This window comes from Buceros rhinoceros, unplaced genomic scaffold (genome assembly GCF_000710305.1).
Source record: "Buceros rhinoceros silvestris isolate BGI_N320 unplaced genomic scaffold, ASM71030v1 scaffold5872, whole genome shotgun sequence".
Classification (NCBI taxonomy): Eukaryota; Metazoa; Chordata; class Aves; order Bucerotiformes; family Bucerotidae; genus Buceros; species Buceros rhinoceros.
In genome coordinates this window covers 24362-45932 of record NW_010398195.1, presented here as the reverse complement: position 1 = coordinate 45932, position 21571 = coordinate 24362, and the positions used below count along the sequence as shown (strand labels likewise).

The following is a 21571-nucleotide window of genomic DNA, read 5'->3' as shown; positions in this document are numbered from 1 at the left end:
GCCATGAGTATTGCTAGCATCCTCACAAACACTGTGGAAGGTGTGTGCTATGCATAGTTTAATGTTTAGTGCTTGTTTTTCCAATGGAATTCTGAAAATTTAAGTTGAGGCTTAAATATTGATTTTAAATAGCTCAGTTAACAGATACCATCCCACAAACTGACATGTTTATCAGTAAACTCAAAGCTCTTTATTCATTAAGTTTATTACATAAGTAAGCATTTCTATCTTACTGTTTTGCACCATCTGCTTCATGTCATCAGGACTACAGAGTTTTGTTTGATGGTCATAACTGAGTAGGTGCTTACGCGTAGTAATTAAAATATGTTATTGGACACAAAAAGGCCACTGAACGTTTTTCAAATATATGCAACCATTGTTAAAATATATGTAAGTGTTTTTAGCAATTATATTTATTCAACTACTCCTCAATTACTCCTGCTATTCAAGTGGATAAAAATGGAGTTTTTTTTTCTTGAACTAGAAATGGAAATTATATTGAAAATTTTTACCTAAACACCACAATCTTTTTTAAAAAAAACCCTTCACATAATAGAACAGTAAGTGAGAGAAACAGGCTGAAGACTAATAAAGGAATGATTAAATACATAGTAAAAATTGATGCATAAATTGATACTGATCGGCATGGTGATTGGAATACAAAGTTGTTATGCTTGATAGATAAGCTTTGAACAAAATAAATACATTTGATAGCAATTTTTAAAGACCTTCTCGAAAAGCCCTTGTTGGTAGAGCATGAGACTCTTAAATCCCAGGGTCGCGGGTTCATGCAGCAAGTTGAGCGAGCAACTGTGTCGTACTTAGTTGCTGCCTGGGGTAAAACTACAACAGTCCTGTTAAACAGACACTGTAGGAGGTTAATGAGTAGCAGCACAGATTGACAGCTTGACTGATATGGTTCATATAGGACTCAGAAATGTTAAAGCAATTACATAGTTACCTGTATGAACTTTCTTTTGCCACAGAACTTGAAGAATCAAGACAGAAATGCCCACCATGTTGGTATAAATTTGCAAATATTTTCTTGATATGGGACTGCAGTCCACATTGGTTAAAAGTAAAACATATTGTCAACTTAGTGGTAATGGACCCATTTGTTGACCTGGCTATTACAATTTGCATTGTTTTAAATACACTCTTTATGGCCATGGAACATTATCCAATGACTGATGAATTCAGTAACGTACTTTCAGTTGGAAATCTGGTAAGTCTGTTGCCTTTTTATGTTCATGATTTGGGAAGAAGTATGACTGAGATAACTGAAAGAAGGAATTTTAACAGCTTTGCTTTTTTTTTTTTACTCTTTAGAAAGTAGATTTACTGGACATTCATTGCCCTGCAGATAAGGCTATCTGAACATTTTTGGAAATTTGACTGTCAACTGTAGATCGTGTAACTTAGGATACTGTAAAATCAATATATTGCATTTGTATTCTGCAAAGCCAAATTAAAAAATTTAAAAACTGGCACCAATGCTTCATTAAGTCAAGTCCATCTTAAATAGACGTTGATTTGTCTAACTACTAAACCAGGAATTGCTTCCATGAAAAAGACACTATGCAGATAAACGCAGTGTTACTTTTTCAATCAATACAATAGAAATCTTTAAATTATGAATGTGTTTTTAATTGCTTTGTTTCCTGAGCGCAGTTTACAATAGCTAAAAGAACCATATAAAAGCATTTCTAGAATTGTCTTTTATAAAAGATTTATGTGGATTGTTTTCTTTATATGCTTTATGTAAAACTGTGAGAAATATACTGCAGTACTTTTTCCTCGTATAGTTTTTGTATTTTTTGTCATAGGATAATTAGTAAGGTGTCTTTTCCTCATGTCATCAGCTATATTTTCTCCCTCCTACTTCAAAAAGATAAATTATTAAAGAATTCAGGAGTTAAATTTTTTGTAGCTCTGATGCTTTTGAACTGACAGGTTTGATCACAGAAATATCTGCGGCTGCAGTCCTACTTTGTCTCTTATTTTAGGAATTAATTTCTTAAAATGGGATTTTTAATAATCCCTGTTTTGTAATGAGGAAAAAATATCTCGGATCATATAACTAACTACAGGATTTAGAAGGGAGAACTAATAGATAAGTGCACAGCTGGTTTTCATATACTTAAAATAAGGCAAACTGAATCTGAGTTTCCTAATAAGATGTAAAATCTTGAATCATAGAACTTTATAAGTTTGTTTTCCAACAAAGAAAAAGCCATACAAATCTTGGTGTACATCTGACTACAAAGGGAGCGTGAGAGAACCTGCACCATGTTCTTCCAGTCTTAAACTTCCTGATACAAATCCCTTCTGCAACATAGAGGCTCTTGGGGTTTGCCAGCTGTGGCGAAAAATGACTGTAAGGTTCAAGCAAACTACTCAGTTGAACTTTGCTTACAGGTTTACCAGACTGCAAAGTTCAAGAAAACTACGCATTTAACTTCACTCACAGGTTGATTACACCACTTTTGCAGGTTTTCATGGATACAATGGAAAAATGCACTATTAGTACTTAAAAAGCAAGAATACAATATAATAACCCAAGATGCACTAAAGATTACTCGTATGTTAGTTAATCACTCACATTCACGAACTTACAACATGCTAAATATTCATTCACCCCTCCAGGTAAGGGTTCTCAATCCCAGAAGAGCAACCTTGGCTGGCCCTGGACAAGGGGGAAGGGTCTCCATACAGTTCCAATTTTCCTATCCAAAACTCATGGCTTTTATCCCCTGTTATACATGACATTTGACAGGGCTGTGCCTAGGTGGATTATATTATCTGGAATGTTTATCTTTGGTGATGTGATGGCCCTTATCCTCCCGTGGGCAAGATTTAGCCTGTACCTTTCTTTTGCTAATTTGGTGATGTCTAATACTGAACAGTGGTTGAATGAGGCTCAGGACATTTATTTGTTAAGGGATTTCCAGGCTTCATTTTGTTTCTGTTCTTAGTATGGTACAGTATTCAGACAACTCTGGGCTAAGCTGTTTCCACAGCCCCCCCCACCAATGTCATCTCTGCCCAGATAAGGCAAAGTGTGAGAACAGATGAAGCGGAGTTGAATTAATGACCCCCTGCATTTTGTCTTTGTTCTCAGAAACCTGTTCAGCCAGTTAGTCCCAAACATCTGTTCCAGTAGTTTCTCTTAAAACTCCTTGATTGTTAGGAACATAAGTCAGCATTTCAAACTGTACTTATTCATTCCTACTTCTTCCTCAGTGGTTCAAATCATGTAGTTTCAAAAATAGTAACATTTCCCTCTCCTGTGTTTATATGCGGAATGTATTTTAAAACAGTAATAAAATCTATCTTGGAGCATTACTGTTCCTAGGCAGAGCAAGTCAGACTCCTCTTGTCCAGCTCCTGATTATACCAGTTAGACTGTTCTCTTTAGCTGTCCCATTTTCTGTTCAGCTTGAAACTGAATTATCAAAACTGAAAAAGAATTCATTTCAGAGCAGGGCTCAGGCAGCCTTTACCAGTGACTATAGTACATTCCTATCTTACAGGTACTTCTCTCAAGGCTACCCAGGGTCAGTACCTTGGTGCCTCCTAAATATGATTCCAACTTCATTCAGCATAGCATCCCATGATGAGAAACCATCACTACCAATATCGTGTTTAAAATGCATTCTAAAGTTTTCTTTCTGACATCAAAGTGATTGAGGCAATCAGCTTCACTGAGCTTACTCTCAACGCACAGGTAGAAGTTTCTCAGCTTCAGCACATCGTATCTCAGTTGATCCCCTTCTAGTATAAATAATACTATCTCTGTTGCACTGGATAGGATTACGGAGGGTTCTAACCAGCAAAGAAGCTGTCCCTTTAGAGTCTTAGGTATGGCCTCATTCGTGCTCCTGTATATTGTAATTAGTAGAAAAAAGATGATATACCGTGTAATTTCGTGGAAAGCATTCTGGCTTATGTTGTGGAAATCAAATTTGGAATATTGTTTTTACAGAACATAAGAAAGTCCATATCCTGATAGAGTTGAAATTGGATTATAAATGTCGCAAAACAGAAGTTTATGTAATTTGTTTAGTATAGGATAAAATCTAATTAATTGAAAAAATTACTTGGTTTGTTTGGCATTTGTTAAGGGAAAGTGGGCATAATAAGTCATAACACTACACGAACTATTTTTTAAGTATCGGTTTTGAATAAGACATTGCAGAATTGCTTGAATTAAAAAACTATACAACAGCAAAGTGTGTAATACATTTCACAATGAAATAACAAACTGTGTTTTGAATTCAGGTCTTCACTGGAATCTTCACAGCAGAAATGTTTCTCAAGGTAATTGCAATGGATCCTTACTATTATTTCCAGGAAGGCTGGAATATTTTTGATGGGTTTATTGTAACCCTTAGCTTGGTTGAGCTTGGTCTTGCAGACGTGGAAGGACTCTCAGTTCTTCGATCATTCAGATTGGTAAGTATACATCAATTGCACTGATTTTTCAACTAGGCTTCGTTAAAATAATATAATTTTTTTGTCTTAAAAATTTTCTTAATCTCTGCCATCATACTGATCCTGATGCCTCTTCAATTAGTACAGATCCTTATTGCTTGTGTTACCTTAGTGTCTTCAATGGGAACTGACAGAGATCCAGACAGAGGCAGCAATTGGTGCCCTGTGCCTATTTACAATGTATTTATTGTATATACACAGTGTAAACATCCGGCTATCCAGAAACAAATCAACCCACTAGATGTATTTAGCTCTGACTGGCACCAGAGGAATAGATCTGCTCTACAAATACCAGTAGAAAAGTAGCCCAGATGATTTTAACAGATTAACCCTAGATTTTAAATTCCATCTAATATGACTTGTAGCTTCTTTCAACTTCAGTAAAAACCATGCTTTGAGGCTATCAAGCTCTAAGATCACAAAATTCTGTTGACTGAAGCTTCCATTTTCATGCTTTTAGACAAGAGGATAGCCTCTGAACAGTCATACTCAGAGCATATTTTGCAGTAATGTCATCCCACAAATTAACTTTAAAATACCATTTTGTCTTTCTTGCTGATTGTCCTAACAACATTTTTCTTTTCTTCCAGTTACGAGTTTTCAAATTGGCAAAGTCTTGGCCAACTCTAAACATGCTGATAAAAATTATTGGCAACTCAGTGGGTGCTTTGGGAAATCTGACCCTGGTGCTGGCCATCATTGTGTTCATTTTTGCTGTGGTTGGGATGCAGCTCTTTGGGAAAAACTACAAGGAATGTGTCTGCAAAATTGCAAGTGACTGTGTGCTTCCACGCTGGCACATGCAAGATTTTTTCCACTCTTTTTTGATTGTGTTTCGAGTGTTGTGTGGAGAATGGATAGAAACGATGTGGGACTGCATGGAAGTTGCTGGCCAAGCCATGTGCCTTACTGTCTTCATGATGGTCATGGTGATTGGAAACCTAGTGGTATGTCATCAAAGCGTTTGCAAAAAATCATTTGGCAATAGAGGGGGCTCAATCCTTCAACAAAGCACTTAAGCAGATGGTTTCAAGTGACAATCTTAAAAGCTTCTTTGGATTGAGAACAAAGTATTCTGCAATATCAAAATCATAAGAATGTTAGAGTGAGCACTTAGTAACATTTTTAATTTGTCTTTTGGCTCTTTGTAAATATTTTGTGCTTCAAATAATTATAGTTTATGGGCTCTTTATAAACCATTTGTTGTGGTTGTTTTTATTATTTATCTTGTATGGTTAGTCACCTAAATCTAATTTCTGCTGTGTGATGGGATAAATTAAACTTTTAAATGATGCTGAATAGCAAATCTGTTATCTCCATTTTTAGATTATAAGATTTGGCATAAAAAAAATTTATATACTGTGGGGCTTTAAAGACATATTTACAGATACAGTCAGTTGTAGGACTACTTTTAAAGAGTGAACAGGACCTAAGCAAAATTTTAAAAGCACATTTTTTTTTTTTGTGACAAAAAGAAAAAATGGTTTGAGGGTGCTCTTTGGTTATGGTGAATTATTGGTGTTTCAGTCTTCAATGTTGCTAATATGACAATTTTTAACAAATTGAAAGAAAAGTTCTTTGTTGGGATAGTCTAGAACATCCTTGGTTTTTTTTATCTTTCTGTAGGTTCTGAACCTATTTCTGGCCTTACTGCTGAGCTCATTTAGTGCAGACAACCTTGCTGTTACAGATGATGACAATGAAATGAATAATCTCCAAATTGCTGTAGCAAGAATGCAGAAGGGCATAGATTACGTGAAAAGAAAAGCACGCGAGTTCGTCCAAAAAGCTTTTGTTAAAAAACAAAAAGCTTTAGATGAAATCAAACCACTTGAAGATTTGAACAACAAAAATAGCTGTATTTCTAACCATACAACTGTGGAACTAAGCAAGGACCATGACTATATTAAAGATGTGAATGGAACAACTAGTGGCATAGGCACAGGCAGCAGTGTGGAAAAATACATAATTGACGAAAGCGACTATATGTCATTCATAAACAACCCAAGCCTCACTGTGACAGTGCCCATTGCTGTGGGTGAATCCGACTTTGAAAATCTAAACACTGAGGAATTTAGTAGTGAATCAGACCTGGAAGAAAGCAAAGAGGTACTTAAATATTTTGTGCATTTTTCTCTGATCTGTTGAGTGTTCTTCTTTTTTTCAGCATAAGCCAGTGTATTCAGTTCTTGACTCTTTCTTATTTTGACACTTAATACTCAGGCATAAGTGAGTGTATAAAGGAGGGTTTAATTCTTGATGAACAAAAGAAAGTGTGAGAAAGGGTTAAAAATTACAGTTTCCAAGAGAAGAGGCCAGGCAATGAGAGACTGAACTGACCACTAGGAACCATTTCTGGTCGATATGGTAGTTGCAACAACTGTCAGAGCAGGGCAGTGCCTTAGCTACAGCCTTATTCCACCAGAAACTTCTGTTTGCCTCCTGTAACAAGGGTCCCATGAGGAACCCTTGCCACTCAAAAAATCCCTCTCTATGGGATTTTTTTGTGAGCAGGTGTAAACTAGAAAAGATAGAGATTGTGTATGTATTTTCTATAGACACTGGAATTCTCTTAGGTTTTAAAAATGTTAGCTTTTCTGGACCTAGATTCCCATAAAAAGAAGTTTTAACCACAGACTCTTCCCTATACTTCAAACTACCTTAGTTGTTAAAACTGAAAAATAGTATCAACAGTCAAAAATATCTCATGTTGCTAAGGGAATACCAAAGCAGGGCATAGATAAAAAGCCTGAGAACTGTATTTTTTAAAAACCATATTAAGGCTATATGTTTCTTTGTGTTTCTTTATGTGATGTTTTGTCTGTGGCTATTTTAACAAAATAATTTAAATTGATTTGGTAACATATTTTGCAAAACAACTACACCCTCATTGAGTTAGTTTGTTGATATTTTAGTCAAATCAGAAAATTATGTTTCCAGACACTTAAGAAAAGTTATTTTTTGACATCAGGAACCTTAACCTTAAACTAGCTAGTTTCCATTCTGGTAGCAATCCAGTTTCTTTGTGGATAGCTTATCTTCCCCACCACTGTTGTGTTGTTAACAGTACTTCAGACATCTAATTTTAGGCTAGCTGTTTTCTGCCCTGATGTTACTTCAGTGTGCATAACCCCTCTAGTGTTCTCAACATAAACCCAGTGTTAAGCTAAACGCAATCTTTGGATCCTCTCTACAGGTATCCCGAGAAAGGATACCTGTATAAAATGGCATCTCTCCATTTTATAAATGGCAACCTATTTCAGAGACACTGTTTTTCCCATTTCCAGTTAATATCTGAAGCATTAATATTTCTTTTCCTGTTAAATATTAGCCAAAATGTCTTATAATTTGGCATTGACTCAAGCTTCTGAAATGCTGCCACAATGGAGGTTATAAGAATGTCTTTGAGCACATTCTGACCTTGCTTCCAGCAAGGACGAATTTCTAAATAAAACATTTAACGTGCATTGGAGAACAACAATGACTTGTCATCTGCTCTCCCCACAACTACCTTAGTGCCGGACAGTCCAGTCATCCAACCCATCATAGACAAACAAGCTGGTTTATGGCAGACTGGGGAATAGATTCAGTTTAGGACAGCTTTCTGTAAGCGTGCTGCTCCAGTAGGACCAGGGTTACCTTTTATCCCCTTGAGGAAGTACTACGACATTTCTGGCTTCCTCCAGAAGTTTATGAAAGAGCAGCTCTCTTACTTTGTTTTCTTTGGAAAAAGCATTCAGCTGTTTTGGATTTGAGTCAAACTCCCTGTATCATACTGACTGTTAGTACAATGGGACTGTAGAAAAGATATTGTAAACACCAGAACGGGAGACCCTTTGAATTAGCTGAGGTTTTGATGGGAGCCCACTTAAAAAAGACTGTAATCAATTCTCTAGTTCTGAAGTCAAAGGGACCAACAGGCAAGTTCCAGCTGGCTTCAGCCATACTGAGATTTTCAGCACCATTTCTAGAGTTCTACAGTGCTGGCCAGGATGCTTTTTTGCTGACTGGGTCAGATCTAAAGGTAGATGGTTTCTTGGGGGTAGGGGGGTGGTTTTGTTTTTCAGCTGAGTACTCTTTTCTTCCTTAGCAAAGTAACAAATTAATCATTGTAAAATTATAAATTAGACTGTTAATTTCACAGAGCTTAAGTTTAGAGTGCAAAAAGTAGCTGACAATAAATTACAGAAAATATGCTTCTTAGAAGATAATAGAGAAATAAAAATACTTTTTTCCAAAAATGAAAAAGTTTTGAAAAGTATTTTCACAATTATTTTGAAAAGTGGTATATTGTACTGCAAAGGATGATTTGCTAAAATTGGATTACTAGAAGCATACAATATTTTTGGAAAAATATCAGAGGTAACTCTGTAATGTAATTTGGAAAAAAAATCCCCCCCCATAGATAGTTTCTTGTGACAAATAATGACAGGGCCTGAAACTGGATACGTAAACCCATCTTCCTGATAAAACTGAAACATTGTCCTTGCAATCTCTATAGTCACCACAAGATGAAAATAACTAAAACCTGCTACTTAAAATATTAAAATTTTATTAAGCACCATGCAACTCAATATCAATGAGTTCTTGATTTGTTACTGAAAAATGGATTGTCTACTGCTTTAGTGAGAGTTTTATTCTTAGAGTTTGGAGATTTTTTTGCCCTCAATATCAGAAAGCCTGCTGCAGCCTAGCATTGGTGAACCTATACTGCATTTCTTCCAGCATTTTGTTTACCTCTACATCCTTAAATATGTTTCCTTCATGATTTTTACCCAGTCTTTAGACATCATAGCAATCCACTAGATTGCAACCAGCCCCAGCTGCATGCTACGACACTTTCAGAATTTTTAGGATCAGGATTAGTTTAAGTAGATTCAGGGTTTTTTTAGAATTTGGTTTCCATCTTTCACTTCTCTCTCTTTATGCTCATCATGTTATTGAAAATTTGATTAGGTTGTGAAACACAATCTGATGTTTTATGGGTCATCCTTCAGGCACCTCAACCTGTATGCAGCTTCTGCTTCACTCTGAGCTAGACATTCAGCAATTTTCATCTGGAATTGGTGACCCCTAACGTATAGCCTTCTCTGCTGATCACTGCTTTTTTCCCTCAGTCCTCTGAGCTCCAACCTCATTTATATGTTATATTTAGTCTCTTACTTGCTTTTCAGTAGTCGCTACAGATTCCTGCATATATATTTAAGCTTCATTTTCTTCCATGTAGGTCAACAGATTATTGCCACTTACAGCTAGTTGTAGAAATAAATCTTTACAGACTTAGCATCATCATTCATATTTTTCAGTTGAGGCATAATTTTGTTTAAAAACTTATCTATCACTGATACATCTCTATTTAATGGATCTATACAATGTAGAAGGAAAACCAAAAATTGTACAAATTTCACGTTTATCAGCAATTTCCATATGTTGAATATACATTAATGAATGAACATTAAAAAACATGGCAGAATCATTACTTATTCTAAAAACAACTAATATTTGCCTTAAAAATATTTACTGTGCGTTTGTGATGCTTTTTTTTCCTTTTTCCTTTGTAGAAGTTAAATTCCTCTAGTTCATCTGAAGGTAGCACGGTTGATATTGGACTTCCTGCAGAAGAGCAGCCCGAAGCTGAACCTGAAGAAGCCCAGGAGCCAGAAGCCTGCTTCACGGAAGGTGTTTGCAACAAAACTACTAATCATACTTATTCATGAAATATGGAATAAATATTTTAACTAAATATTAATATTTATATATTGAATTGCTCTTTTTTAATGTTTAAACTATGATTATTAGTGATAGTACTTTTAAACCACAATTTACCACATTGATATTGATAGCACAATTACACTCTGTACTTTCTGAGTTCAGTTACAGTCTCTTAAATAGTAAAACAACACACTATTTTTATACCATTCTTCATAGCTATCTCCCAAACTGCTTTTAAAGAATACATTACTGAAACAGCTGTTGAGTGGTAAACAAAAATTGCACCTGGATAATCTTGTGCAAAATGCTAAATGAACATTCTACAAATTGGCAAAAAATGAAGACTCTGTGAGTGCCACCTGGGGCGAGAACAGTCTCACCTGGTGGACTCACTCATCTTTCAAGCTTCACTCTATTGGCCCTTTTATACAACTCAGTAGAATAAGATTCTGGACATAAACTTTATTTGCAAAGGCACTTCCCTGTGAGAAACCTTATGGATGTGTGCATGTGAAGGGGGTAGGGAAGGGAAGGGGTATAAACCAGTAATGTAAGGAAACAAATCCCATTTGGGCGTCCCATTTAGAGTTTGGAAAATAAATGCTACTGTCAGTGCTGCGGTTGGGTTATTTCTGGACATGATAACAGACATGTCTTTAGAAATTTACCCTGAACTAGTAAGAAGCAGTACTTGGATTTGGCAAAGAAAATACCATTATTGATCCCTAGTATTTTTCTACCTAAATGACATAAGAAATGAAATCAAGACAGCAGCTAAATCATAAAAGCTTGAATAAATTAAGGGCAAAAGTTACAGAAGATAGCTGGTATCGAGAAGCTCAGAACTCAGATAAGAGGCCTAGATTTTTTCATACAATAAAAGCAAAATTGACTGAATTTAGTATCCTAAACAAGAGAAAGTACAATTTAATAACACCTGCCAATATCTTACTATATAAACCTGCTATACGTTTGGACGGTTTGCATATTTTTACTTGTACTACGTGTTTTTTAATTTGGATTCATGTTCCATGGACTTTTATCTTCTTGTGTGCACTGTATTGAGCACTTAGTTCTTGATAAATAAGAAATGCTGCCTTCTCACTTGTCCATTTAATTACAAATTCCAATTGTCTCAGTAATAATTTTTTTTTCTTTTTTGCTTTAGATAAGAAGAAGGTCAGCTAGGTAAAAATCTATTGGGTTTTTATGAAACAGCACAGCTTCTGGAAAGGCAGCACTGTATCAATAATAGAATGCATAACCAAAATTAATGCAATTCAACAAAATCTCTTTTTTTCCTCTTCCCCATTCCTGACACATACACTCTTAAAGGCTGTGTACGAAGGTTCAAGTGCTGTCAAGTAAGTATAGAGGAAGGGAGAGGAAAGCAGTGGTGGAACCTTAGAAAAACCTGCTTCAGGATTGTCGAACACAACTGGTTTGAGACTTTCATTGTCTTTATGATTCTCCTGAGTAGCGGAGCTCTGGTAAGTAAAATATGAATAGAGTGTCACAATGTTTGAATTTCAGAAAATTTCTTAAAAGTTGGCTCTCCTAACACTGTTTTAACTTAATTTTATCCACCAGGAAGAACACATGATGCCATGTCTTCAAATGACAGAACTAAATTTTAGTCAGGCCTATGAAAGAATGGTAGAAAAACTCTGTTCTCAACAATATGTCAACAAAAGAACAGGCGTAATTGATTAGAGAGAGCTTAACGTGATAGTGACTTGCCAAAAGTGATAGTGATACACCTGAAGTACGAAGAGGGACAACATATGACGAAGAGAACATATTTAACTTTGTTATTTGAGTTTGCTCTCTAGTTTTACTGGGGCATACTGATATAACCCAGGGAAAAGAATTGTCATTGATGAAAAAGAAGAGTTTGGAAGTAACTGTAATGGCATAAACTGGTCACGATACCTTGCAAGAGCCGTCTTATACAGTTGTATAAATGTTATGTGCTAGAACAGCAAGAAAGCTTAAGACTGTGCGTAATTATTCCCTTCTAAGAATTTATTATTTAGGCTTCTAATTCCACTTCTACTAACTCATACACACGTAGACTAAAGGGATATCTGTAGAAACATGAGTTTGCTTTAAGTTTAACAATTATGTGAGAGCAGAAAAAAAACCCAACCATAATGTAAATCTATAACAATAAAAGAAATAAAACATACCAATAATACATTATTTTACAAATACAGGTACTGACAAAGAATAAAGAAATTGGAGATGAACTGTTCAATAGAGGTGTGCATACTGAACTGAAGCTTCTTTGGCAAACTACTGGACCTGAGATAGCACAGAGTATATCTACCATCTCCCTTGGAAGATTAAATTACCCTTTCATATATCCTACTTCATTAAAAAAAATTGTGCTGCAAAAATTTAATATATACTCTATTTTATTATAAACTGGTTGGCAGTTTATGATTATACCTATCATTAGTTTCAGTTAACTCTTTAAGAATCATTCTGCTTTTGTTTGGTTTAATATAAAACACAATCATTAAGTAAGCAACTTTTACTCAACACCATGTGACGTCTTCCCTGTGAGTTAAAATCCTTGAAATAACAAAAGACTCACGTGTACACTATTGAATTTTGGTTCAAGCTACCAAGTGGAGAAAACATTGAGTGACAAGAATTTAAATGAGAGAAAAGTACTGGCAAGAGATCTGATAAATGTGGATGTCCATCATTGTATTTAGAGGAAGTTTGAGATGAGATCCCACAGTGTTAGCATCTCATGTTTGTGAACCTAAGGTGTGTGTCATGCACAGAACGCTTATTTTGTGAAAATGTTTCGGAGATCAGGGACTAGCCCAAGTCTCTGGAGATGTGAGAACCTGCTCTGCCTTCAACTTCCTTTATGATAGCGAGAAGGTCTCTTTGGACCTGCCAGTACTGTATCTCAATGGTCACCCCCAGGCCACATTCCAGACAAGTCTCACTGTCGTTACAACCAGGAGGTCTTGCAGGCTTCCTGTGCACCCTAGACCCTGGGACATTCGAGCAGGAATCAAACACTCTTCCAGCTTCCAAGAGCACTGCTAGCTTAGCCTCTGGCATGCTCTCACCTAGAAGGAAATTAGATGTTTGCTTTCCCCAGTCTTGTGAGTTAAAAGTTTTTAGGGATTATATGAGTGTCAGGTACAATAATGCCTGATCTAAATATCCAAAATTACAGCTATGCAGATGTGAATTTGTTGACTGATAGACAAACAGTAATCATTTGAGCTGACAGATGCAAAGTGATTCAAAAGCAGGCTCAGTAAAAATGAATGTTAGTATCAATAAATATCCAAATCTTTGGAAGCTAACAGATCATTCCAGTTATTTCAGTCTGATAAAATCAATTCTTCTCCATAAGAAATAATAGCATAATTAAAATTCAGAAGCAATTAAAGGGAAAAATTCTTGGAGGACATGAAGAATTTCTGGAAAGCAGAACCTATAAGTTTTTTTCAAATGTCTAAAAGTGAAAACACACAAAAAGTGTAAATAACATTGCATCTCAGAAATTTTATGTATCTTGTTTGAATACTGTAGTAAAGAAGGTATTGATTTGGATAAATATTCTTTTAAAGAAAGGATGAACTTGGTTTATGATTGGTTTATACTTAAAATTTTATTAAAATTCTGAAAATTTTCAAAAAGCAACAGGACTTAAAAACAAAAGGTCCTGAAGATTATACAACTACGGCCCTGGATTTTGGAAATGCATGTACCTCCAGGCAAACCATATGATCTCAGTAGAATTCAGTTCAGGCACACCACTCTGCACATTTGATGCTATTTGTGAGTATTGAAAACAGTCTGAGAGGAATAATTCATCATCAGCAACAGATAAATAAATAATTATCTCTGACCAGTGAACTGGTTGCTGTGTAATATCTGCTTCTCCATTCTGTAAGCTGGAAAATGTAGTTCTATGAGGGAAAACCAGGTATATACTGAGTTAGCAAAAAAGGAAACGTTAGATGAAAGTGACACTCCTATGTATTTTCTTGACAAAAAAAAAATGTTTCCTTCTTTGTGCTTTTATTTTTTTGTTACCACCTGAGGTATGTGCAGTAACAAAAGGGAATAACAAATATCTTTTAATGTTTTTGCTCACAGGCTTTTGAAGACATATACATTGAACAGCGTAAAACTATCAAGACCATGCTGGAATATGCTGACAAGGTCTTCACTTACATCTTCATTCTGGAAATGCTGCTGAAGTGGGTGGCCTATGGCTATCAAACCTACTTTACTAATGCCTGGTGCTGGCTGGACTTCCTGATTGTCGATGTATGTAGAATATTTCCTAGGTGTTATTTTTATCTTTATTTTATCTGATTTATTTTTTTTAATTACTGGCTCTACAATCATAATATCTTTGTATACCAACTAGTTTAATTTTCATATGATGGATGGAAATAAGTCCATATTTCTCTGTTTTTCACGTTATATTTAAAACACTGCCTTCCTATACCACAGAGTTAAGATAGAATGAGAGCAGGAGTCCTACAAGCATTTAAAGGGCTTATCCCAATACCTGTGTGCAAAGATATCATGCTGTCTTCCATTCTGCTCTTGGTTACCCTTTTCCACCTTCCTTCCTACTGTGGTCTAAGTCGCATCCAGCATTTAGATGGATGTCTGGTCCACCAGACATTGGACAACACCTGAATTAAAACTCCTCTGGCAAGAAAATTAACATCATGTCCACAAAATTCAGCAGATGGCTGAATTAGAGTTTTACAAGGAATGCAAGATGTACCTGTAGCATTGGTGAAGTGTCTTACTTAGTATCACAGTCCGATAAATATTACCGAATATGCAGTCTTCACAGCCGTGTTTGAAATTTGGCTAAATAATCTCTCCTGCAAAGGTTATCTCATAGTGCTGTGAAATGAGTGAGACCATTTCCTGATGCATTGATACAATTATGGAGAGAACTTAAGAAGTAATGTCCAAAGTATGTGCCCTGGAGAAAACATCCAATGTGCAGAAAATCATACTGTTTCTGCAGTCTGTCAAGTTCTGTGTGTGAAACTAAAATACTATGTTTAAATTGTTATGAAACCACAACCTACCTTTTTAAGATAGAAATTTCTGGTAAAACTTGCAGGAAAAACAAATATTAGCCAAGCTTAATTTTAAAATTAAGACGTATTTTGTCCTGGTTTCAGTGACGCAGAAACAGACGCTGAATAGATAAAAGGTGAAATTCATAAGCAGTTATTGAATTTAGCAAAGAATTGCTAAAAATCCAGTAGTTTCTGAATGTGGTTTTGGCATGCAAAGGCTGACCAAAGCAGTTAATTTTCTCTAGCTTTGCTTCGTGACTGGTGCCTGCAACCTTTTTGATTAGTGTACATTATGGATTAAATGTATCTAAGATTCCACTTCACATATACAGCTACAGATAACCATATTCAAACATAGTGCTCACCCAAATAAAGCACCCTCCCTTTGGAAAACACTTTAATTCTTTAGTACCTATATTCTTCTCGAAATAGGTACCTAAGTAGCACCTATAATAAAAAAAGATTGAAGAAGCACGCAAACAGAAGCACCTGTTCCTTTTCTAAACTCATTTTTACTAATATCTGACCTTATTTAAATTATAATATCCCAAACAGACATCTTGTGAATGTGAAAATTTGAATACTTTGTATGAACATAGAGTCAAGTGTTTCAATAAGCTCATGATTAAATCCTGGCTTTATACATCTGGATATTTTCTTTAATTTCACTTTAGATTATGGCAGCTGAAAGTCTTCAGTTGTATGATGCATGTACTGGAGAAAAAAATTCAGATTTCAGAAGAACCTGGTTTTGTGGATTGCTAGAGCTCAGAATTGACAAGAAAAGCTATTAACTTTTAAAAGCTGAAGATTTCACATATAATGCTTGTTTTTAAATATGATTCATAAAGAGCACTGTCCTAGAATGAGATCATCATGCTATTTTTGTCCCAATAGTTAAGGAATTAGAACAGCATAATGCAGAAGCATTTAGGGCAAATGGGAAACAAACAGAAGGTATTATTTTGGACAGAGCCATAGCAAATGTAGAGAATATGGTATTTCTCACTGAGCTAGTGTAGAGACATAGAATATATGAAGGTTTGTGCCACCTATGGAGCTGTTGTTATATATATAAGGTCTTTAAGAAACAGTGTAATCCAGGATAATGTCAGCATGTAGAGCACATAAATTGAGCAATCAGGGAAAAGGATTGGTCAGAACTGAACATAGAAAAATTAATCTTGTCTACCAACTTCCACAGGAGTAATGTTGCTCTGAGACCCACTTGTTAATTCAAAATAGGCTTCCGCCATTTCCATTTCAGTTGTGGGCAATCAACTGGGCATTATGAACTATAATTACTGATACCATCAGTACTGTAAAACAAGGGAAAAAACTCCTTTTTTACCTAATCGGTAAAAAGAAGAGTTTAATTTAATTTGCTTTTTGTGGTTTTAAATGCCCTCAAATGACTAGTAAAATAGGAAATTTAGAAGTGCTCATGTTTTCAGATACTAATTGTTTCTGTTTGTTTATTTACCTATTCTACTGTTCTTTCATAGTACCTTTTTTTTTTTATTTAAAAGACTTCCTTTTCCTGAAGAAAGTGGTCCAAAAATAGATTCTTCTAAAGAAGGTTGTATCTCTCATCTATGGTATGTAAACTAGTATGTACAATATAATAATTTCTACTCTCCTGTTTTCATATAGGTCTCTTTGGTTAGCTTAACAGCAAATGCATTGGGTTACTCTGAACTTGGTGCCATTAAGTCTCTTAGGACACTAAGAGCTTTGAGACCTCTAAGAGCTTTGTCACGATTTGAAGGCATGAGGGTAAGACAATGTGAAAGAATCTGAAACTATGCACGCATAGAAAGAATCCATGCATGCAGATTAAGGAATGACAAGTCCATGCAGAAAGGCTGCACTATTTTTTTTTATCTATTGCATATGTTTTACTAACAGATAAGCAAAAAGCTTCATCAATTCACCTAAATCCATATGCAGTATCACATGGAAGTTACATTCATTAACATTACTTTACTTTCTAGCCAATCTCAGGAGTTTTCCACATAATGCTTTGAAATTACCAACTACAAACTCTCTTAACAGCCTCAATAATAAACAAAATGTAACAAGATTTTTATTAATTTTTTTACTGATAAAAATATTACAATATCACACTATCTATACAGGATTTTCCTTTGGCATTAGTTAATGAAAATATTTTCTGTTAACGCTTGAAATCTTTAATTTTTCTTCATATTTCATAAACCACTTTTGGACTAACCCCACTGAAGTTAGCTAGATGGTACTGGTGATACATTCCTACCCACTAGTGGTTTAAACCTATTTCTGAGTTTGGCTGACTTTAAAAATAAATCAAGTTATTTGATTCTTCTATTAACTTATTCTTTTTGTAAGGTAAATGCTCTTCTTATTTCAACAGACCTCTATGCAATACTCAATAAAATGTATATAAGGTTATTTCTTACTTATTCTTAGTAACTTGGAGGCCCTGCTTACTATTTATCTCACTGAAGAAAGCATTTTAACTTTTTTCATTTGTTTATACCTTCTGTTCCTTAAAGCCACTGAATACAAACTAACTCTATATGCATGCCATTGAAATACATTTTAAGAGAATGCTTTCTGCTACTTCATGGAAACCTAAGAGGAAACAATGCTCTAATGAATTTCAAGTCAATTGTAAACTAGTGGAATAGCCTGAAATATATTGTCTGAGCACCTTTAGTTTCAAATCTAAGGTTGATCAAGTCACATTGAGGCTTAAAATTCTGTTCCTTAAATTGTCTTCATCAGACCACGTATCTCTACTTCAGAACGCATCAGAAAAAAATACTGATAACCAATGATTACTAGATTAATACATTTCACTTTCATATATCAAATTGACTTTTAACAGGTTTCTCATAATTTGAAATGAATGAATTGGTATTCAGCAGGGCAAGAGCTGGTCAAGTACTAGACAAATTTGTACTAGTACAAATTTTCATTCAAGTTGGAATTACTATTTGCTCTAGCCTTATTCTCTTTGTCTTTCGTCGTACTTACTGTTCATGAACATTCAGATAAATATGGTTTTGTGCAGAGGAATGTTGGGAAATTGCTGTCAACTTTTAATATAATGTTTTGGTCAGCTGCAGGAGGACTGGGTACAGAAGTTTCTCAGAACAAGAATCACAGCTCTAGATGACATTGGAAAACACAGATTATTTCTAGAAAGATAATGTAAAAATTGATTGCCAAATGTTTTATTCCATTTCTCTGTATCCTAACATGATTGTCTTAGAAAATTTTCCACTGAAAAGATTTAGGAGACTCAGAAACCTGTTATTTGAAATCTATTTACTGCTTTCCCTTATTTCTCACTGAATAATTATGAAACTATGCCAGAAGCTCAATCATATGATAGAATTTCAGATACAGAACATGAATAATTCATGAGCAGCTTATTGTACAGGAATCATAGATCAGCCTCGAAAAGCAAAAAAGGTTTCAGCTCTGTCCTCCAATATTAATGTTAATCAATTAAGTCCCTGATGCCAGTCACTTAGAAAATGTGACTGGCTATCTGCATAGGCCTTATCTTTACTATTAGTTACATGCACTTCTCAAAAAAAGGTTTTCCAAAGTACTTGGCAAATATTCAAAACAGCTCATTGACCGATAGTAGCATTACTTCATGAATGACTCACGAACAGTAAAAAAAATCAAATAATAACTAACTGACCAGCTCATTATAACACTATAGTCAAATCAAAGTCTCTCAGAAACTGAGTTAATGAAGAATCCATAAAAACAGATTCTTTTCTCTGCTAACAGAAAGTAAATATAACGCAAACCTGTTTGTCTTCTTATATTGCTTATACCTTCACTGAGCTGTGACAAAACAAGCTGAGCTTATATTCATTATATATTTATAATTTTAATGTTTATATCCATGTTCAAAACTCTGCAAATTTTGCCCTGGAAATATAGAAGACCATATTAATTCCACAAAAATCCCTGTATGTATAAAGTTCTGCATAATTTCATAAAACAATCTGCTACATTCTCAGCTACTTTAAATTAATCTTCTTCTCTAAATTAGTTTACTATTTTGGTGAATTGGAATAATACAGCATTTCACATAGTAAATACTAATAACTATTTGGATATGCCTAAACATGAAACATACTTCACTTTTTAAGTTATATTCTTTAAGTCTTGAGTTACACTCAGTAGTTACTACATAATTTTGTAATTATGCTCTTTCATAAATGGGATAAATCCTCTTTCCAAAGTGAATACAGGAGGTATGAATCACTTGCACCAAAATAGGGTACAAGTGGTCCATAGCCTGTGCTTGTCTTGAGCACAGAAGTGAATTTTGCTATAGTAAAGGCATTTAAAATACCTGCTAGTATACTGAATTCTGAGAAATTTCAATACTTTCTATAGTGACTCTCAAAACCAACTCCGCCCGAATGCTGGAAGGCAAAGTAAAGAATTGCTTTAATTTAAATTTATGTCTTAGGATTTATATTCTCATCTCTATGTACTGAGCAGAAGTATCTGCAAACTGAGATTTGAATATACCTATTGCTTTTTGTTTAGCTTTTTAGTAGTTGCAGTATAATGCTTTCATGCTAGTTCTGAATTGGTATGCTACTTGTAAATGTAGAATACTAAGTATACATTGCTTTGCTGAGTTAGAAAATTAAGTGACAATAAAGCATGCGTTTGTGTCTAATTTCACAAAATAAAGCATGTCATGCCGTGCTTGATTTATTTATTAGCGGAATAGTAGAAGGCAGCAAACAATCTGAAATCCACTTGCACTTTCAGTTTTGCATGCCTTATGCATATTTCTGGCTGATGGCTTTAAACATTTACTGTATTTCAAATTTCCAGTCCAATTTCATAACTTGTAAAACTAAATTAGAGTATTTGATGTCTTAAATATCCTCTAAAATTCAACGGCTATTGCTTAGACTCCCTTACCAGGAAAGCGATAATGAGGAATTTGCAAGAGTACTCCAAACTTCTTTACAGGAAAGAAACATTTCTCATATGATTGAGTTATAAAACATAACATCAAGTGTCTGTCATTACATATTCACAACTAATAACAGGCTATATATTTCTATTTCATATAGGATAACCTTTCTTCAGCTTGGATGGGGTGGACCACTGGTTCCTCCCCTTATCTGTTTTATGGGTACAGTATTCCCCCTTTTCTACCCTTAATGATTACAGTGTGACTAATCACTACATTGTATATTTAGGGTTAGAAGGAGAGACAATCTCATTTAAGAATCCCAGTAGCAGCAAAACTAGATTATATCAGATTGTTCACTTTACACCCCTTTCCTAATTGCTTTAAATCTTTGGAAATAACCCTTTGAAATTTCTGATGTGACAGAAATAACATGAAAACTTTTGAGAAAAATCAGGATTATTTAGAGTTGTCTGAGTTCTTTTTGCAGAAGAAAGGTAACCTCAGCTGGTTTTAGATTTTTAGATGCTTTTTTAAACTGAGATAAGAAATGGCTTTCTTAAAAATTTGAATCTGGATTTTACATTGATTTAGAAAGATCTGTACTTTACTCTGTTACACAATTTATAGCTACATACATTCAAAAATGTACCATAGAAAGTTTTGAACATTACTTGCAATACATTAAGCACAGACCAAAACACTATGATAGTCACAACTATAAATATTTATATAATTGCAGTTTAAATTTTTGCATAATTTTTAAACTCCTCTATGTTACATTAAGTAAACCACTCCAAGTGTATATAGATAGCACGAGACATTGTACAGCGTATATAATCCTTTCCTGGAATCTGAATTCAGTCTTCTTTGGCCTGTGTTGGAAACCAGTCATTGAAATTTTTATAAAATGCTAATATCAGTATTATTTTTATAGTTTCTGTCTTGGAGTTTAAAAATGTTCTGCGGGGGACAGGTCAATGATATAAAAAATGTACATTCACTATCAGATCCTTAGAAAAATCCAGTTCTTGCACTACAACCCTTACAAGCACCAACTGTAGGAGGGTATTATTAGTGCAGGTGTTTTTATAGCTTCAGTGTAAATGATGTATCAACATGAACAGCATTCACTGTAAATTTAGCAACTTATCTCACAGTTAAAGATTATGTATGCACTCTCAAGAAGGTGTATTCACTATCTGCTGCAAGTTTTTCTTAAATACAGAGGAATATATTTCGTTCATCAAAAAATTGTGCACTTTGCAGGATTTTTTGAGGACTGTGATCTTATTCATTACCTTTGAATTTTAAGGAAAGTCTGTTAGAA

The 21571-nt window shown here is 34.7% G+C and overlaps 1 protein-coding gene across 1 annotated transcript in view; it reads left to right on the top strand.

Annotated features, from left to right (window-relative positions):
• LOC104488897 (sodium channel protein type 1 subunit alpha) overlaps window positions 1-21571 on the top strand; it is a gene marked incomplete at its 5' end in the record, with an annotated part of 47455 nt that overhangs the window by 5284 nt on the left and 20600 nt on the right. Inside the window, 9 exons of the mRNA XM_010130992.1 lie at window positions 1-40; window positions 987-1225; window positions 4282-4455; window positions 5085-5441; window positions 6121-6603; window positions 10056-10173; window positions 11542-11696; window positions 14341-14514; window positions 16950-17072. The exon at window positions 1-40 is cut by the window's left edge and continues 6 nt beyond it. Coding sequence (XP_010129294.1) covers window positions 1-40; window positions 987-1225; window positions 4282-4455; window positions 5085-5441; window positions 6121-6603; window positions 10056-10173; window positions 11542-11696; window positions 14341-14514; window positions 16950-17072 — 1863 coding nt within the window. The remainder of the gene's footprint in view (window positions 41-986; window positions 1226-4281; window positions 4456-5084; window positions 5442-6120; window positions 6604-10055; window positions 10174-11541; window positions 11697-14340; window positions 14515-16949; window positions 17073-21571) is intronic.